Here is a 21,124-nt window from a genome sequence, read left to right as displayed (position 1 = left end):
CAAACCGTCCTCCCCGCTCCTCTCGAGACATCCTGCTCTCTAGCTCCCTTGTCTCCTCCTCACATGCTCATCCTCAGGACTTCTCCAGAGCCTCTCCCATCCTCTGGAGCTCTCTACCTCAACCTGTCCAGGTATCTCCTACTCTGGCTTTAGGCAATCCCTGAAAACTCATCTCTTCAGGGAAGCCTATCACGCCTCCAAGTAACTGAACTTTTATCACTTCCATCAGCTCACCCCCCCCCCCCCCCAGTTTTAACCTTTTGTACCACCTGCGCCACCCTATTAGTTTGTAAGCTCTTATGAGTAGGGCCCTCTTAACCCTCTTGTATATTATTGTATTATAACTGTACTGTCTCCCTTTAGATTGTAAGCACTGTTGGCGCTATATAAATTCTGTATATATTAATAATGTCAAAAGCTTACTGCAATTGCAACCCAAAGCTTGTAGGCACAAGCCCTAACAGACACCAAAATGAAGTGGAATTGATGGGCACAAACACAAACTCTTCAAGGGTGTCAGATCCTGTATCCAGCTTTTTACATTTTGCAGCTGCAAAATAGAAGACCTCCTACTGTTCTTTCTTCCTATGCTGCTAGACCTCGCCTGTGACGAGAGTCACTTTCGGCAGAGGGCTTTGTGGAACCCAGCTTACCTTGGAGAGCTCTGGAAACTCCTTGTCCAGCTCCCCCGGACCCTCTTATGGGTAAATCACCCTGTGTCTATTAGGGGCACAGGGTGACCGAGAACCCAAGTCGGGTCTGCACTAACCAGACTCACTTTACAACCACACCGGACTCAGCATTTCCTTTTACCCCTGTTATCCAGGGTTCTATATGTGTGGTCTGTGCTGAAAGAATGAGGGGCTCTTTCACTTGGGACAGTAATATTTCTGAACAATATCCCTCAAGAAATACATGAAGATAAATTCCAGCTTTTGTCTTAGACCATTGCTAGATAGTTTGAGGTGGGGTGGGGGTTGTTATGTGTTTTTGCTAAATGCCTGTATCCCATTGTTCTATTATTTCTGTCTGCCTTGGGAGCAAAGTATTATGGGATGAATATGTGTATGTGGATTAGATGCTAGATGGGAGGGGTTCTCCAGCAGCCCCTCCTAAAGACAGTCTACTGTTGGAAAGTTGAATACACCTGTGTGTCATGTTACTGGAGGAGGTAAAGTTTACCCCGCCCCGTGTCATTATGCAAAGAGGGGGGATTGTCCCCCGAGTGTATATCTCTTTGTACCTGTGTTTGAATAGACAATCTTATGCTTCTTACCACCCTACACTGATGCCTCGACAAGTGACTGGGTGGGCTAAGGGACCTTGGTCATTGGTCATTGACCAATCATATTCCTTCTAAGGAATATGACCAATCATATTCCTTCTAACTTTAATACGACCCTGTCCCTTCTGGCACCACTTGTCATGTACTCCTTCCCTTAGCTTGCACAGGGGTATAAATAACAACTAATCCTGGAAATCCCCAACCATTAATTTTGACAATTTTGACCCCAACCATTAATTTTGACAAGCTTAAAGCGGAGTTCCACACAAAAATGGAACTTCCGCTTTTTGGAACCCTCCCCCCCTCCGGTGTCACATTTGGCACCTTTCAGGGGGAAGGGGGGTGAAGATACCTGTCTAAGACAGGTATTTGCACCCACTTCCGGCATAGACTCCCATGGGAGTCTACGCCTCTTCCCGTCCCCACCGCGCTGTCTGCTGGGAACACACAGCTCCCAGGAGAGAGCAGGGACCACTTGGGACGCGCAGCGCGACTCGCGCATGCGCAGTAGGGAACCGGGAAGTGAAGCCGCAACGCTTCACTTCCTGATTCCCTCACCTAGGATGGCGGCGGCAGCTGCTGAGAACCGAGCGGGTTCTCGGCGTCGCCTGCCGACATCGCTGGACCCTGCTACAGGTAAGTGGCCATGTATTAAAAGTCAGCAGCTGCAGTATTTGTAGCTGCTGGCTTTTAATATTTTTTTTTTTTGCCGGCGTGGGTGGACCCCCGCTTTAAGTATCAGATTATGGAGACCCTGATATATGAAAACATGACAAAACTGCTTGTTAGAATGACCAGTTTTGACAAAATGTGTACCTTGACGTGGGCACTGTGGCTTACACATATGCAAATGTGTGCAACCAACCCTCTTCCCAACTAAGTGTGCTGGACATTTTGGTTTGTTTGTGATACTCTCTACTGTACCTTTAATCTCTCCTAACTTTTTCTTCAAAATCTCTGGTTTTTGCCTGTCTGTTCCCTTTAAGGTTGGGTTGTACTCAACGGTGTGCAAGTTACACAGTATCACCCTAGTACTGACACCGTTCCATAGCTTCCAACTGTCCCTGATTTCGAGGGACTGTCCCTGATTTAGAACAATGTCCCTCTGTCCCTCTTTCCTCCTCATTTGTGCCTCATTTTGGACTGATCTATATAATTGTACATAAAATGCACTTTTTATCTTTCAAAAAGTGTTTCCCAGTCCTAAACCTTTCATCCAATTTCGAAATTGCTGCATTTGTAAATTGCAAAAGCCGATATAAAGGAATAGTAGAGGTAAAAAAAAAGCATTTGTGGGTTTAACCCGATGCTGACCGCCCCGCGGGCGCTCTGGGCTGAATCACGTACCTGTAAGTGATTCTGCACCTCCAGGTCTGGGGCGTGCACGTACGCCGCCGGTTACTCGCTCCCACTGTGATTGGACACAGTGGGAGCCAATCAGCGGGTGCAGAGGACGCGATGTCCGCTGGGACCCGCCAAACGTTCGGGAGACAGGCAGAATGGCGATCTGCCTATTTAAACAAATTGGTTTATAGCGCAAAAAAATACAAAATGCAGAGGTGATCAAATACCACCAAAAGCTCTAGTTGTAGGAAAAAAAGACATCAATTTTAATTGGGTACAGCGTCGCAGTTGTCAGTTTATGTAACGCAGTGCCGTATCACAAAAAAATGGCCTGGCCATGAAGGGGGTAAACCTCCCGGAGCTGAAGTGGTTAAATAATCATTTTTTTAAACAATTCTTCATTAAGGGGGCGTGGCAGGGGGTGTGTCCTATGCCTACATATTTTTGCTAATAGGTGTTCCTCTTTCCCATCTCAAAAAGTTGGGAAGTCTGCCCCTCTAATCATGTCCTTTCTATACATTTGGCCTAGATTTGCTTTTTCCTTTTTTACACTTGACCCCACAATTTGTATTTGTATTACTTTGCGTAACTCAATAAAACAATTTATTGAAAAGAAGAACAATGCACAGAACTAAACGTCTACATACCACTTCAGCTGCTGTGGCTGCTCCTTCTTCTATATCTTCTGTTGTGATAACTCCTGAAACTGAAGATGTTTAAAAAAAATGATCTCAACATTAATAGTACTCAGTTACAGAATACATTTGCATACACTTTGTGTTGTTCTGATGGGGCTCCCATTTATTTCATTGGATTCCTGTAAATTGGTAGAAAGCGGACTAGTTGTCAAACATCCCACTGCCTAATATCTGGCCAAGAGAAGCGGGCATCTTGATGGTTTCTGATCACCTGCTGCTAGAAATCATGGGGCCCCGTACAGCCTACCTTTTGGGGCCCCTTTGACCCGCCCTTGACCTCACCCCTGGCCCCTCCCCTGCCCCAGCTTTGAACTTGTAATAGTAGGAGCCATGACAGGTCCTCTTTATGGAGAGATCTGGGGTCTATTAGACCCCAGATCTCTCCTCTAGCCTCAAAAGCATCTGAACCTGAGATTTCTGCTCCTACAGGGCTTTAGAAAGCCCTGTTTGTTATTTTGCAGAAAAGAACTGTAAAGGTGCCCCTGCCCCCCTGTTGAGCAAATAGGGCCTGGTACAAAAGAACCAGCTGTACCGCCTTATCAGCGGCCCTGTGATCACCTGATGTGTAGTTCAGCTGATTTACATCGGGGGTGCTCAACCTTTTGACAATGAACACAGGGCTCTATACAGAGGGAACCAACTCTCTGTTTCTTTTCTCTGCAAAGCAGGGATAAGAAACAAAGTGATCTGTAGTAAAATGCAGCACACATTACACATTGTTAGGCACACATTTAACCACTTGATCGCCCCTACATGTTAACCCCTTCCCAGCCAGTGTCATTAGTACAGTGACAGTGTAAATTATTAGCGCTGATTGCTGTATTATTGTCACTGGTGATGTCAGTGCCAATTAATCAGTTCCCTCCCATCGTTAGTTAGTGCGGTGGGCAGCCTAAAAATATTATATATACAAAAATTTGATTCACCACAATCTCGCCCCAAGTGAACTCAAATAGCAGCGCTAAATAAAATCCTAATCATAAATGAAATAAAAGAGTGATGAAATAAAATATCCACCAGTGATAAACTTATATACTCACTCCTTCCTACTACTGTGCAAAAAATAATATGATCTATATTCACAAATATATTGCGCATAACCAATTACGTGAATATCATAACTGTACACAAAAATATATATAAAGTTAAAAAATATATATATAAACACCAGTGTAAATAAGCCCACAAATGTGTAAAAAAAGTCCAAAAAATATTGATCCGTGACGTGATACAGTGTAGATCTCCACTTTAAGTAACTCTTCCACCGCACCTCTGTGACTGCGAATCCACTCCCCTTAAGTTAATACACTCACCAGCTCCTACACTCACTCTCGTGTTGGGCCACAAAGCTTTATCCCACACAGAAAGGGGAAATAAATGGTCTCCAATAGTTCACCTTTACATATCCAGAGTGTAATGATAAAAGAGCTCTCTCCACATGAAAAAAAGAAAATGATCCAATAGTGCAATAACGTAATGATATTTATTAAAATAACACACTCTTCCACCATTAAACTCACATCTTTAAAATTCACTGAAAGCTCAAAACAGCACAGCACAGCAAGCTGTCACAGCAAAAACTCCACACAGTAAAACCAGTGTATGGTGGTCACGGCGGACCCAGGTACTGCGCTCTCTAATACCCGTCTCACCCGATCCCTGGTGTTACTAGGACCCACTTCCGCACTTCCTCGTATGGCGCTCCCTGTCACAAGCGTTCGATTGCCATGTAGCCACGCCCCGACATGTTTCGTCATGAAGACTTAATCATGGGATTGGCTACACGGCCCGGCAATCATTCCTTTATACCCTCCACTCCTGATCCGAGCGGAAATAACCTTACTGCGCCTGCGCGCTCCCTGTGTCCCCGCTCGCACCATACATCACTATTACAATGCAGCAGAGCATGTAAGGTTCCGTTAATCATAATATTAATATACATATCACAACATTTAATCCAATAGTATTAATATTAAAATGAGGATTTCTCCTCCACACACAATTAAAAGCGGGCTAATTCTCCCTTATGTGGATTAAAACTACATTAAAACTGAGGGACATCACTCCCTTGAACACGTGGTTAGATATGGAAAATGACATAAAAATAAAAATAAAGATGCATTTATACTACCCTATCAACGGATGAATCTACATCATTAACCCAATAAATACCTCAAAGTTGCCCTTAAGAAAAATATTTATATCCTTCCTACAACCCGAGAGGGGGACAGTGGTTCTTTACTTCTCAGTAGCAAACATTCATGCTTATTTATATGAACCATGTTGTAACGACACCCCGAGTATGAAAGGGGTTAAAAGTCGTTTAGGACATTCCATACCCAAACACAGAGGCAGCTACCGAACACTCCAATCAGCCGAACAAGGAACCCATACAAATAATCCACCCCAAAAACGAGACACGGCTCTGTCTTCAGGGTCAAGCAGGAATCAACTCATTTATTATAACACATGCTCACAACAGATAAAATAACTCAGAGACTCTTCCCCCCCACCCTTGGAAAAGAGGGCGGGTTAAACTGTCCAATGACAATGGACTCACAGGTCAGGTGTGTTTAACGTCTCATCAGTACACAGTGTTAGCAGGGAGAGCTGTTGGAAGAATCCCCCCTCCCTCCAATGCAATACACATCCTGTGATCCAAGGCAGACAAACACAATCCCTCCAATGCAATACACATCCTGTGATCAAAGACATACAAACACAAACCCTCCAATGCAATACACATCCTGTGATCCAAGGCAGACAAACATAATAAAACATTGGTTTGCAGGAGGCTAGCATTCAGTACCCTCCAAAAGCCTCTTTTCCGGCTAGGTCTGTCACATTTCTCCCCTTTCGGCAGGAGACTAACACAGGAGGAGACCCCAGACGAGTTGACTCTGAAGTTAGTCAGTAGTTCCAGTCCTCTAATGCTGGTATCCACACCGTACCCCAAACAAATTGTTCCAAACTGATCATTACTTACCCAGCCAACCTCTGCCCCTCTCGGAGAACACGCCCGCCGCTGGAGAGAGACCTGGACTGGCCCTTCTCCCTGTAGTCTTTTCAGCCACTGGAGAGAAGACAGGGTGACTGGGCTCACGCCATCATGCTGTTGGGGATCTGGGCACAGGTAGTCACTGGGTTGGCTTCAGCGGGGCCTATCGGGGCGTAAGCAGAAATGAGGGGGGCCAAATCATTCCCTAGTAGTACATCCGCTGGCAAATCCTTCATCACTCCCACATTCACGTGTCCCGAACCAACCCCCCAATCCAGGTGAACACGGGCAACGGGTAGCCGGAAAATGGTGCCTCCCGCTACCCTTACGACTACAATGTCCCCGGTGTGTTGGCTCTCTGGGATGAGGTTCTTCCGTAGTAGGGTCATGGTGGCGCCAGTATCACGTAGGCCATTGGCTACCTTTCCATTAACCCAGACGGTCTGCCTGTGTTGCTGCCGGTTGTCCTGGTTAGCTGCTTGTACTAGATCAGCCTCATGCAGGACGCCCCAACGTTCTTCCTCCTCAATGCAGTGAGCCGCAGGCATGGATGTGCAAGGATTCCCCCCTGCTGGCTTTCTCCACGAGTAGGACTGCCTGGCTGGATTCAACGGACAGTCTGGCTTTTTGTGCCCTAGCTGTTTACACCTGAAACACCTGAGGGGTTGTGAGTAGTCCTGGGAGTTGAACCTGGGCTGCCGAGAATAAGTGGCCACTGGAGGTGGTGCTGTAGGGCGGTACAACTGTGGTTTGTAGGCACCAGCTGGAGGGGGTGCTGCTGATCGATAATCCACCCGAGCTGTTGTCTTGACCACATGGTTATCCAGTTTGCGGGCGTCTGTGTATTCGTCCGCCAGGCGAGCTGCTTCAGACAAGGTGCAAGGTTTTCGATCCCGGACCCACTCTCTGACTTCTGGGGACAGCTTGTCAAAGAAGTGCTCCAGCAGGAACAGCTGCAGCACCTCTTCCTCGGATACTGCTTGGCATCCAGCGACCCAGTGGGATTCCGTGCGGTGTAGGCGGCATGCCAACTCAGTATATGAGTCTCCAGTTTGCTTGCTCGTCTCTCGGAACCGCCTCCGGTATGCCTCCGGTGTGACGGCATACCTGCCCAAAAGTGCTTCTTTTACCAGCCCATAATATCCTCGTCTGGGATGGCCCTGAACGCTTCACTGGCCCGGCCGGACAATTTCCCAGACAAAATGGTAACCCATTCCTCTGTGGGCACCCGGTGTAGGGCACATTGCCGTTCAAAATCGGCAATGTACCCATCAATCTCCCCTTCTGCTTCAATGAAATTTTTAAAAGCAGCAAAATGTATCTTTCTCCTTTCAGTTGGTGCTGTTGTGACTCCTGCTGCTGAAGCACCTCTTTGCTGTAGCCAATTTGCAGCCACGGCCGCTATAACTCGGTCTATGATCTCCGCTGTAGGGTTAGGGCTATAATGTGCCAGTCTTATTTTAACAGCCCGATCAAAACTTGCCTCTTCGGGTGTCCTGTCTGTTATGCTGGGCCTTTCGGTTATGCTGGGTCTTTCCGCTCTATCCATTTCGACTAGTTCTGCGGTAATGTCCCTCTTCTTACGGTTGTTGGCCGGTCGGTCCCTGGTTCTCCGGTTGTAGCTGTCCTTCTGGGCTGTGGGAATGATCCCGCCGCTTGCCACCAGTGTAACGACACCCTGAATATGAAAGGGGTTAAAGTCGTTTAGGACATTCCATACCCAAACACAGAGGCAGCTACCGAACACTCCAATCAGCCGAACAAGGAACCCATACAAATAATCCACCCCAAAAACGAGACACGGCTCTGTCTTCAGGGTCAAGCAGGAATCAACTCATTTATTATAACACATGGTCACAACAGATAAAATAACTCAGAGACTCTTTCCCCCCCACCCTTGGAAAAGAGGGTTAAACTGTCCAATGACAATGGACACACAGGTCAGGTGTGTTTAACGTCTCATCAGTACACAGTGTTAGCAGGGAGAGCTGTTGGAAGAATCCCCCCTCCCTCCAATGCAATACACATCCTGTGATCAAAGACAGACCAACACAAACCCTCCAATGCAATACACATCCTGTGATCCAAGGCAGACAAACACAAACCGTCCAATGCAATACACATCCTGTGATCAAAGACATACAAACACAAACCCTCCAATGCAATACACATCCTGTGATCAAAGACATACAAACACAAACCCTCCAATGCAATAAACATCCTGTGATCAAAGACATACAAACACAAACCCTCCAATGCAATACACATCCTGTGATCCAAGGCAGACAAACATAATAGAACATTGGTTTGCAGGAGGCTGGCATTCAGTACCCTCCAAAAGCCTCTTTTCCGGCTAGGTCTGTCACACATGTATCCTCCTCACCTCCCGAGATTCATTCTGAATCTTTTTTATTCTTATTTTCTATTTTATTTAGAGAATATTTAACCCAATACTTAGAGTTTAAAAATACCAGTGTATCCCCTAAAGTGCTGTACATAGTTAGACCTACATCCAAAAACAGATCTTACTGAATCATCAACAGAACAAACAAGAAAAATGGGGGGTGGGGGGGGGGGGAGGGAAGGGAAGGAGAAGATTTTGACAAGGTAAAGGGAGGTAAGGGGGGGGAGGGGAAAAGAGGGAAAAAGGAAAGGGGGGAAAGGTTTCAAATTAAATTTAATAATTATTGATGAAGCAGTTAAGATCTAATTCTATGTTTAGGCCTTTCGGAAAAAGACATTTTAGCAGGAATATCCATCGAGTCTCTCGTTGGGATAAATCCCTCACCCGATTTGAGCCCCTCCAGGTAGGATAAACTATATCAATCCCACAGAACTGAAGGAGACTGGGGTCCTGATCATGTTTTTCTTTAAAATGGAGGGACACACTGTGATACTTAAATCCGTTTCTAATATTAGACATATGTTCAGAGATTCTCACCCTTAGAAGTCGCTTAGGACGCCCAACATAAAACAGACCACAAGGGCACCACATTAGATACACCACATACGACGAGTTACAAGTGATGAACTCTCTTATTTCAAAGGTCTCATTTTCATAATTAGTGATGCTCTTCATCCCTCTATTGCTGGTCTTAACTGTTCTACAGCATACACACTTCCTGCATGGGAAAAAAACATTTAAATCTATTTTTATAGAGGGGCGACCAGGTGGGTCAAGGATCTTTTTCACCCCCCTGTCTCCAAAGCTGGGAGCTCTTCTATAAATAAACCTAGGGAGTTCTGGAAGAACCTCCCCTAAATGGCGATCCCTACAAAGGATATACCAATATTTCTTAAAAATAACTTCAATTTCTTTGTATTGACAATGATAATTCGAAATAAATCCCCACTGGTGTTGTTCATTGGAGGTAGTAATTTCTTTTTCTTTGCTTTTTAAACACTCTTTCCTTGGGATACTGGCCACCTGCTCTATAACTCTATCCAGGGATCCTTCCGAATATCCCTTTTGCAGGAACCTCTCCTTTAATATGTTGGCCTGTGTGTAATATTTTTCCTGTTCAGAGCAGTTCCGGCGGATCCTCAGCATTTGTCCCTTGCGAATATTTTTAATCCAAGCAGGGTGGTCACCACTCCTGATGGATAAAAAGCTGTTTCGATCCTTTGGTTTAAAAAATACACATGTGCCTAGAGAGTTCCCTCTTTTCTCAATTGTTACATCCAGGAAGTTGACGCTCATATCACTCACTTGTGCCTCCAATCTGATATTATTTCCATTGGTGTTCAGGTAGCCCAGAAATTCATCCAAAGATTCCCTCGATCCCTCCCAAATAAATAGGAGGTCGTCTATGAATCTTCGGTAAAGTCTGAGTTGGGACAAACGTCTACTGAATATGTATCTGTCTTCCCACTCAGCCATAAACAGGTTGGCGTGGCTATGGGAGCTAAATATGCTCCCAGCCTCGCCAACCTGTTTATGGCTGAGTGGGAAGACAGATACATATTCAGTAGACGATTGTCAAAACTCAGACTTTACCGAAGATTCATAGACGACCTCCTATTTATTTGGAAGGATTCGAGGGAATCTTTGGATTAATTTTTGGGCTACCTGAACACCAATGGAAATAATATCAGATTGGAGGCACAAGTGAGTGATATGAGTGTCAACTTCCTGGATGTAACAATTGAGAAAAGAGGGAACTCTCTAGGCACATGTGTATTTTTTAAACCAAAGGATCGAAACAGCTTTTTATCCATCAGGAGTGGTGACCACCCTGCTTGGATTAAAAATATTCGCAAGGGACAAATGCTGAGGATCCGCCGGAACTGCTCTGAACAGGAAAAATATTACACACAGGCCAACATATTAAAGGAGAGGTTCCTGCAAAAGGGATATTCGGAAGGATCCCTGGATAGAAATATAGAGCAGGTGGCCAGTATCCCAAGGAAAGAGTGTTTAAAAAGCCAAGAAAAAGAAATTACTACCTCCAATGAACAACACCAGTGGGGATTTATTTTGAATTATCATTGTCAATACAAAGAAATTGAAGTTATTTTTAAGAAATATTGGTATATCCTTTGTAGGGATCGCCATTTAGGGGAGGTTCTTCCAGAACTCCCTAGGTTTATTTATAGAAGAGCTCCCAGCTTTGGAGACAGGGGGGTGAGAAAGATCCCTGACCCACCTGGTCGCCCCTCTATAAAAATAGATTTAAATGTTTTTTTTTCCCATGCAGGAAGTGTGTATGCTGTAGAACAGTTAAGACCAGCAATAGAGGGATGAAGAGCATCACTAATTATGAAAATGAGACCTTCGAAATAAGAGAGTTCATCACTTGTAACTCGTCGTTTGTGGTGTATCTAATGTGGTGCCCTTGTGGTCTGTTTTATGTTGGGCGTACTAAGCGACTTCTACGGGTGCGAATCTCTGAACATATGTCTAATATTAGAAACGGATTTAAGTATCACAGTGTGTCCCTCCATTTTAAAGAAAAACATGATCAGGACCCCAGTCTCCTTCAGTTCTGTGGGATTGATATAGTTTATCCTACCTGGAGGGGCTCAAATCGGGTGAGGGATTTATCCCAACGAGAGACTCGATGGATATTCCTGCTAAAATGTCTTTTTCCGAAAGGCCTAAACATAGAATTAGATCTTAACTGCTTCATCAATAATTATTAAATGTAATTTGCAAACCTTTTCCCCCCCTTTCCTTTTTCCCTCTTTTCCCCTCTCCCCTCCCTTACCTCCCTTTACCTTGTCATAATCTTCTCCTCCCCCCCCCCCCCCGTACCCCCCCATTTTTCTTGTTTGTTCTGTTGATGATTCAGTAAGATCTGTTTTTGGATGTAGGTCTAACTATGTACAGCACTTTAGGGGATACACTGGTATTTTTAAACTCTAAGTATTGGGTTAAATATTCTCTAAATAAAATAGAAAATAAGAATAAAAAAGATTCAGAATGAATCTCGGGAGGTGAGGAGGATACATGGTTCATATATATAAGCATGAATGTTTGCTACTGAGAAGTAAAGAACCACTGTCCCCCTCTCGGGTTGTAGGAAGGATATAAATATTTTTCTTAAGGGCAACTTTGAGGTATTTATTGGGTTAATGATGTAGATTCATCCATTGATAGGGTAGTATTAATGCATCTTTATTTTTATTTTTATGTAATTTTCCATATCTAACCACTTGTTCAAGGGAGTGATGTCCCTCAGTTTTAATGTAGTTTTAATCCACATAAGGGAGAATTAGCCCGCTTTTAATTGTGTGTGGAGGAGAAATCCTCATTTTAATATTAATACTATTGGATTAAATGTTTTGATATGCATATCAATATTATGATTAACGGAACCTTACATGCTCTGCTGCATTGTAATAGTGATGTATGGTGCGAGCGGGGACACAGGGAGCGCGCAGGCGCAGTAAGGTTATTTCCGCTCGGATCAGGAGCGGAGGGTATAAAGGAATGATTGCCGGGCCGTGTAGCCAATCCCATGATTAAGTCTTCATGACGAAACATGTCGGGGCGTGGCTACACGGCAATCGAACGCTTGTGACGTAGGACGCTGTGACAGGGAGCGCCATACAAAGAAGTGCGGAAGTGGGTCCTAGTAACACCAGGGATCGGGTGAGACGGGTATTAGAGAGCGCAGTACCTGGGTCCGCCGTGACCACCATACACTGGTTTTACTGTTTGGAGTTTTTGCTGTGACAGCTTGCTGTGCTGTGCTGTTTTGAGCTTGCAGTGAATTTTAAAGATGTGAGTTTAATGGTGGAAGAGTGTGTTATTTTAATAAATATCATTACGTTATTGCACTATTGGATCATTTTCTTTTTTTCATGTGGAGAGAGCTCTTTTATCATTACACTCTGGATATGTAAAGGTGAACTATTGGAGACCATTTATTTCCCCTTTCTGTGTGGGATAAAGCTTTGTGGCCCAACACGAGAGTGTGGGCGAAAGGAGCTGGTGAGTGTATTAACTTAAGGGGAGTGGATTCACAGTCACAGAGGTGCGGTGGAAGAGTTACTTAAAGTGGAGATCTACACTGTATCACGTCACGGATCAATATTTTTTGGACTTTTTTTTACACATTTGTGGACTTATTTACACTGGTGTTTATATATATATATATTTTAACTTTATATATATTTTTGTGTACAGTTATGATATTCACGTAATTGGTTATGCGCACTATATTTGTGAATATAGATCATATTATTTTTGCACAGTAGTAGGAAGGAGTGAGTATATAAGTTTATCACTGGTGGATATTTTATTTCATCACTCTTTTATTTCATTTATGATTAGGATTTTATTTAGCGCTGCTATTTGAGTTCACTTGGGGCGAGATTGTGGTGAATCAAATTTTTGTATTTATGGTTGTTACACTTCAAGCAGCAGCTTAGATTTAAGCTTCATTTTTCCATCAGCGCAGCGTTTTAGGTGTAGGAGGGGGCGGATTTTCTATATACCTGATTTTGACAGCCTAAAAATATTGCAGTCCCTTCAAAAGTCGCTGATCACCATTAGTAGTATAAAAAAAAAATACAGTATATAAAAATTCCACTATATACACTCACCAGCTACTTTATTAGGTACACCTGTTTAATTGCTTGGTAACACAAACTGTTAACCGGACAATCACCTGGCAGCAACTCAATGCATTTAGGCATCTAGACGTGGTGCAGACGACTTCTGAAGTTCAAACCGAGCATCAGAATGTGACTTTGAACGTGTCATGGTCTTTGGGGCCAGACGGGCTGGTCTGAGTATTTCAAAAACTGCTGATCTACTGGGATTTTCACACACAACCATCTCTTGGGTTCACAGAGAATGGTCCGAAAAGGAGAAAATATCCAGTGAGCGGCAGTTGTGTGGTAGAAAATGCCTTGTTGATGTCAGAGGAGAATAGGCAGACTGGTTTGAGATGATAGAAAGGCAACAGTAACTCAAATAACCACTCGTTACAACCAAGGTATGCAGAATACCATCTCTGAATGCACAACACATTGAACGTTAAAGCAAATGGGCTACAGCAGCAGAAGACCACATCGGATGCCACTCCTGTCAGCTAAGAACAGGAAACTGAGGCTACAATTGGCACAGGATCACCAAAATTGGACAATAGAAGATTGGAAAAACGTTGCCTGGTCTGATGAGTCTTGATTTCAGCTGCAACATTCAGATGGTCGGGTCAGAATTTGGTGTAAACAACATGAAAGTATGGATCCATCCTGCCTTGTGTCACCGGTTCAGGCTGGTGGTGGTGTAATGGTGTGGGGGATATTTTCTTGGCACACTTTGGGCCCCTTAGTACCAATTGAGCATCATTTAAACACCACGGCCTACCTGAGTATTGTTGCTGACCATGTCCATCCCTTTATGACTACAGTGTACCCATCTTCTGATGGCTCCTTCCAGCAGGATAATGCACCATGTCATAAAGCTCCAATCATCTCACCACTGGACAATGAGGTCCCTGCACTCCAATGGCCTCCACACTCACCAGATCTCATTCAATAGAGCACCACACTCACCAGATCTCATCCAATAGAGCACCTTTGGGATGTGTTGGAACGGGAGATCCTCATCATGGATGTGCAGCTGACAAAATCTGCAGCAACTGTGTGATGATATCATATCACTATGGAGCAAAATCTCTGAGGAACGTTTCCAACACCTTGTTGGATCTATGCATCGCATACTAGCACATGATGTGATACTTACCTGCAAAACGAAGCCCGCGCTGTCCCCTCTGGAGGCCACATCCGTGTTCGCCCCTCTTCCTTTCCGGGGGCCGCGGACTCCCAGCTGTGTGACTGGCCGGAGCCGCGTGATGTCACTCCCAAGCATGCGTGTGGGAGCCGCCGGTTACGGCACTCACTTGTGAAGAAACGGCACGGAGGAGGGGCCAATGACATCATCGGCGCAAAACACAGTAGATATCTCCTAAACGGCGCACGTTTAGGAGATATTTACAGTACCTATAGGTCAGCCTTTTTGTAGGATCACCTATAGCAGGGATATGCAATTAGCGGACCTCCAGCTGTTACAGAACTACAAGTCCCATCATGCCTCTGCCTCTGGGTGTCATGCTTGTGGCTGTCAGAGTCTCGCTATGCCTCATGGGACTTGTAGTTCTGCAACAACTGGAGGTCCACTAATTGCATATCCCTGACCTATAGGTACAACTTCCCCAGAGAGGTTTACAACCTCTTTAAAGTAGCACAGTGCTAAATAGCAAAAACGGCCTGATCATGAAGGGGTAAAATCTTCTGGAGCTGAAGTGGTTAAAAAACATCCTGTACTCAACTTTACCGAAATAGGGCGTTGGAACGTCTGAACAAGTACAAGACATGTTCCCGGTCCATTTACGCAACCCCTCCCCCCATCCACTTCACATGCTATATATTCAGTTGCCGTGATCGGTCTATTGAAACTTGAGAGCTCGTAGTTCCTCATTCTTTGGACATCATTCTACCTGAAGTGTTCTGAGGACATCGAGTAAATATAAACCAATCATTCCCGAAATACAGGTCTATAAATACAATACAGATCTCTAGCTTAACCACTTAAGGACCGAGCCTCTTTTTGAGATTTGTTGTTTACAAGTTAAAAACAGTTTTTTTTTTTTTTTTGCTAGAAAATGACTTAGAACCCCCAAACATTATACTTTTTTTTTTTCTAACACCCTAGAGAATAAAATGGCGGTCGTTGCAATACTTTCTGTCACACCGTATTTGCGCAGCGGTCTTATAAGCGCACTTTTTTTGGAAAAAAATACTTTTTTGAATTAAGAAATAAGACAACAGTAAAGTTAGCCCAATTTTTTTTTTTTATAAAGTGAAAGATAATGTTTTGCCAGGTAAATTGATACCCAACATGTCACGCTTCAAAATTGCGCCCACTCTTGGAATGGCGACAAACTTTTACCCTTAAAAAATCTCCGTAGGCGACGTTTAAAAAATTCTACAGGTTGTATGTTTTGAGTTACAGAGGAGGTCTAGGGCTAGAATTATTGCTCTCACTCTACCGATTGCGGGGATACCTCGTGGTTTGAACACCGTTTTCATATGCGGGCGCTACTCACGTGTGCGTTCGATTCTGCGCGCGAGCTCGGCGCGACGGGGTGCGTTTAAATTTTTTTTAATTTCTTATTTATTTTACCTTTTTATTTTTTATTTTTACACTGTTCTTTTAACAACAAAAAAATTGTGTCACTTTTATTCCTATTACAAGGAATGTAAACATCCCTTTTAATAGAAAAAAGCATGACAGGACCTCTTAAATATGAGATCTGGGGGTCAAAAAGACCTCAGATCTCATATTTACACTAAAATGCAATAAAAAATAAAAAATAAATAAAAAGTTGTCATTTAAAAATTTTAATTTTTTTTAATGGCCCTTTAAGAGCTATGAGCGGAAGTGACGTTTTGATGTCGCTTCCACCCTGCAATGTTATGGAGACGGGTGGGGGGGCCATCTTCCCCTCACTCGTGTCCATACCCAGCAAGGGGTAACATCCGATCGCCTCTGCCGATGGCTCTGGTAAGCAGCGGAGGGCACCGGAGCGTGGTGGGAGGGGGTCCCTCTCCCCCCCGCCGATAAAAGTGATCTTGCGGCGAATCCGCCGCAGAGACCACTCTAATCGGAAAGCGGACAGCCGGCCGAAGAAGAGGAGATACCAGGGGTTATGGCAGCTAGCTGCTGCCATAACAACGATATTCCTCTTCAAAGTTAGGACGTGAGGCGGTCCGGAAGTGGTTAATGTCCTAACATGACTATAAGATTCTTCAACCTTGGTGGGTTGCCGGCCTAATTTACACATAAATGCCCATGTGATTTGCATATAAGTAGCGGGCGATTTACATGAATGCCGACCCCGGGGTTAATTACAGAACACAATGCCCTGTGCTTCTCCCTCTAGCAGCTGAAAGCTGGTGGGAGGGAGACAAACAGGCTTTCAGCTGCTGCAGAGAGCTGCACAGGGCGTGGTTCTGTCACCGCACCAATCCTCCTCCCTGTCCGGGCCCCCATGTGTGCTGGGCCCCCTACAGGAGGACTGGTGGTCCCCCCACCCCCCCCATCAGCGGCCCTGGGTGTATCCATAATTATTATTATTATTAAGTAGTAGATTGACAATCCTACCTCCATTAACTTGTAGCTTCACTGGATTTGCTTTGCCAAAGACAGATGGCAGTTTCACCTTCAAGGGAGGTACAAGGACCTGCTCCACAGGGGGACATGGAGGTGGACTAGACATGGCACAGAGGATGGGACACAATAAGATGTTTGGATTCTGGTACCTGCAGGGAAGGAAGGTTTAGGACATATCATTGTCTCGGCATTCACCATTCTGAGCAATGGGAGTGGATCAGTACAGTTGTCTATACACCCGGATTATACTTAAAGGGAACATATAGTCTTATCATAACTTTATAGATACCTGGGTGAAGGAGAAAAGCTGGATGTGAACAATGCTTTTGATATCAGTTACTGTTTAAATAAAACTTACTTCAGTCTATAATATAACTCCTTCTCTGTACATGGAGGCAGCCATGTCTGATCATTACACTTGCAGGTTCTGCTTCCTTTATTGCAGTTCCACAACTCCCAACACTTTGAGATGGGAATGAGGGACACCTACCAGCAAACGCATGTAGACAAAGGACACGCCCCCTGCCACACCCCCTTAAAGGAGAATTAACCAAAAAAAAAAAAGGTTAATTAAATCCACAAGTGTTTTTTTTTTACCACTACTATTCCTTTATATTGGCTTTTAGAATTTACAAATGCAGCAATTTAGCAATCAGATGAAAGGTTTAGCACTGGGAAACACTTTTTGAAAGATAAAAAGTGCGTTTTATATACAACTATATAGATCAGACCAAAATGAGGGACAAATGAGGGACAGAGGGACATTGCTCCAAATCAGGGACAGTCCCTCGAAATCCGGGACAGTTAGGAGCTATGCAGTTCTACACAATGGTTGTGCTTGACTGCTCCCTCTCTTCTCAGGTCTAAAGCTGTCTACCCATTATGGGCCGGTTCACACCATGCCTGCATCCGCATTGCAGGGGAATGAGCTGTGCGTTCCTGTGCGATTCACATGCAGTTCTGTGTGGCGTGCAATTTCAGCCCATTCATATTAACCGCTTCAGCCCCGGAAGATTTTACCCCCTTCCTGACCAGAGCACTTTTTTGCGATTCGGCACTGCTTCGCTTTAACTGACAATTGCGTGGTCGTGCGACGTGGCTCCCAAACAAAATTGACGTCCTTTTTTCCCCACAAATAGAGCTTTCTTTTGGTGGTATTTGATGGCCTCTGCGGTTTTTATTTTGTGCGACAAAACAATAGCGACAATTTTGAAAAATTATTTTACTTCGATATTAATACTATTCATTTACTACATTATTTTTTACTTTTTGTTATAATAAATATTCCCAAAAAATATTTAAAAAAACATTTTTTTTCCTCAGTTTAGGCCGATACGTATTCTTCTACATTCTTTTGTTAAAAAAAATCGCAATAAGCGTTTACTGATTGGTTTGCGCAAAAGTTATAGCGTCTACAAAATAGGGGATGGATTTATGGCATTTTTATTGATAATTTTTTTTTACTAGTAATGGCGGCGATCAACGATTTTTATCGTGACTTCGACATTATGGCGGACACATCGGAAATTTTTGACACATTTTTGGGACCATTGGTATTAATACAGCGATCAATGCTAAAAAATTGCATTGATTACTGTAAAAATGTGACTGGCAGTGAAGGGGTTAACCACTAGGTGGCGCTGTAGGGGTTAAGTGTGTCTTAGGGAGTGTTTTTAACTGTGGGGGGAGGGGCTATGTGTGACACATCACTGATCACCAATCCCCATTACAGGGAGCAAAGATCAGTGATAGTGTCATTAGGCAGAACGGGGAGATTACATCAGTGAAGTGAGGGAGTGAGGGATAAGGAAGGGGGGAGTGAGGGATAAGAAATGGGGGAGTGAGGGATAAGGAAGAAGGGAGTGAGGGATAAGGAAGAAGGGAGTGAGGAATAAGGAAGGGGGGAGTGAGGGATAAGGAAGAAGGGAGTGAGGGATAAGGAAGGGGGGAGTGAGGGATAAGGAAGGGGGGAGTGAGGGATAAGGAAGAAGGGAGTGAGGGATAAGGAAAGGGGGAGTGAGGGATAAGAAAAGGGGGAGTGAGGGATAAGGAAGGGGGGAGTGAGGGATAAGGAAAGGGGGAGTGAGGGATAAGAAAAGGGGGAGTGAGGGATAAGGAAGGGGGGAGTGAGGGATAAGGAAGGGGGGAGTGAGGGATAAGGAAGGGGGGAGTGAGGGATAAGGAAGAAGGGAGTGAGGGATAAGGAAAGGGGGAGTGAGGGATAAGGAAAGGGGGAGTGAGGGATAAGGAAGGGGGGAGTGAGGGATAAGGAAGGGGGGAGTGAGGGATAAGGAAGGGGGGAGTGAGGGATAAGGAAGGGGGAGTGAGAGATAAGGAAGGGGGAGTGAGGGATAAGAAAAGGGGGAGTGAGGGATAAGGAAGGGGGGAGTGAGGGATAAGGAAGGGGGGAGTGAGGGATAAGGAAGGGGGGAGTGAGGGATAAGGAAGGGGGAGTGAGAGATAAGGAAGGGGGAGTGAGGGATAAGGAAGGGGGAGTGAGGGATAAGAAAAGGGGGAGTGAGGGATAAGGAAGGGGGGAGTGAGGGATAAGGAAGGGGGGAGTGAGGGATAAGGAAGGGGGGAGTGAGGGATAAGGAAGGGGGGAGTGAGGGATAAGGAAGGGGGAGTGAGGGATAAGGAAAGGGGGAATGAGGGATAAGGAAAGCAAATGGCACTTAAAAGTATTCGATTTGTACTGCAAGTTAGGTAGTCAGCCTTAAGCCGGCCATACACTATACTATCTGATTTTTCATTTTGATTGATTGATTGAATGATCAATTTATTTTCCAATTGATTTCTCTTGATCAGAATAATCAATCTATAGTTATCCCCCCCTCCCCAATTTGATCAGTATAAATCCAAACATGGAAGTGGATTTTGATCAATAGTTGAAAGTTACGATCGATAGTTAGCGGTCGCATCTCTGCTGCTACTATGCGATCTCATGATCTGGTGAACGAAATACGATTGAATTCACAGAAAAAACATGTCAGTGCTGCCCGTCGAAGCAACACAATTGATCATTTTCTGCCCTGGCTGACCAACCCCGATCAAAATCAATTGGAAGGAAAGCTATGGCTATTCGATTGTTTGCCATTTTGATTGAAATGCATTATCGATCGGATAATAAAATTGAAGCATGTATGAGCACTATTAGATTTACCTAAACTAGGTAATATAAGGACAAACAATCCATACAAATTGTATCCAATCAGGCAGTTCCCTGCACTACATGGTTGATGACAAATCCTATAGGAGATTGTACAATCAGATTGTATAGTGTATGGCTGCTTTTTAAATATAATGTGTCATCTTAATGGGAGACGTACTCACCGCACTCTTGTCACCTCGCAGATCTCAGTGCAGAATGAAACATCTCTTATCGGTTCTGCTCATTTATAATCCTTGCTTCCTCCTCCTCCCACCTTCATCTGCTATTCTAGATAAAGGAAAGTGAAACCTCAGAGGATGGAGAATTCATCCTGAGAAACGAAACTAAGACCAAAGCAGCATCAGCACCACCACCCCCCCCCCCCCCCCTCCACTGTGCTTCACAATGACCAGACCGATCGTCTTTGTAACCCTTCCATTGACAAACACAGCAAGCTGACCGCAAATTCCAATCACAGGAAATACACAACCTGAACTCCAGGCACACAGCCAAGTATGCAGCTGGAAAAATATAGGGGGTTGTATAACCTACTTATGTAGGCAACCAGGACCACCATTAGAAATCACCCTACCTGACAGGTCCCCCAGTACCCCCTATTGGTCGACTTGTACACTAGCCTTCACTCTATACCCCCTGAACCCCCCACTGCCCTACAATCTGTACCCCTTGCATCTCCCACTACCCTACACTCTGTATCCCCTGATCCCCTACTACCCTTCACGTTGTACCCCCTGCATCCTCCACTACTATACACTCTGTATCCCCTGAACCCCCTACTACCCTACACTCTGTATCCCCTGCACCTCTCACTACCCTACACTCTGTATCCCCTGCACCTCTCACTACCCTACATTCTGTATCCCTTGCGCCTCTCACTACCATACACACTGTATCCTCTGAACCCCCCACTACCCTACACTCTGTACCCCCTGTACCTTCCACTACCCTACACTCTGTACCCCCAGAACCCCCCACTGCCATACATTCTGTACCCCCTGAG

The 21,124-nt window shown here is 44.6% G+C and overlaps 1 protein-coding gene across 1 annotated transcript in view; it reads right to left on the bottom strand.

The window, feature by feature from the left end:
* Positions 1-20,417, bottom strand: part of LOC141127730 (interferon-induced GTP-binding protein Mx2-like) — a 68,488-nt gene extending 48,071 nt beyond the window's left edge. The window contains exons 1-3 of the mRNA XM_073614481.1: positions 20,286-20,417; positions 16,944-17,101; positions 3,273-3,335 (exon numbers count right to left, since the gene is read on the bottom strand). Coding sequence (XP_073470582.1) covers positions 3,273-3,335; positions 16,944-17,058 — 178 coding nt within the window. The 5' untranslated portion in view covers positions 17,059-17,101; positions 20,286-20,417. The remainder of the gene's footprint in view (positions 1-3,272; positions 3,336-16,943; positions 17,102-20,285) is intronic.
* Positions 20,418-21,124: the final 707 nt, after the last annotated feature.

Source organism: Aquarana catesbeiana, linkage group LG02 (assembly GCF_042186555.1).
Source record: "Aquarana catesbeiana isolate 2022-GZ linkage group LG02, ASM4218655v1, whole genome shotgun sequence".
Taxonomy (NCBI): Eukaryota; Metazoa; Chordata; class Amphibia; order Anura; family Ranidae; genus Aquarana; species Aquarana catesbeiana.
The sequence above is the reverse complement of the archived record's forward strand: the minus strand, read 5'-3'. Positions and strand labels throughout refer to the sequence as shown.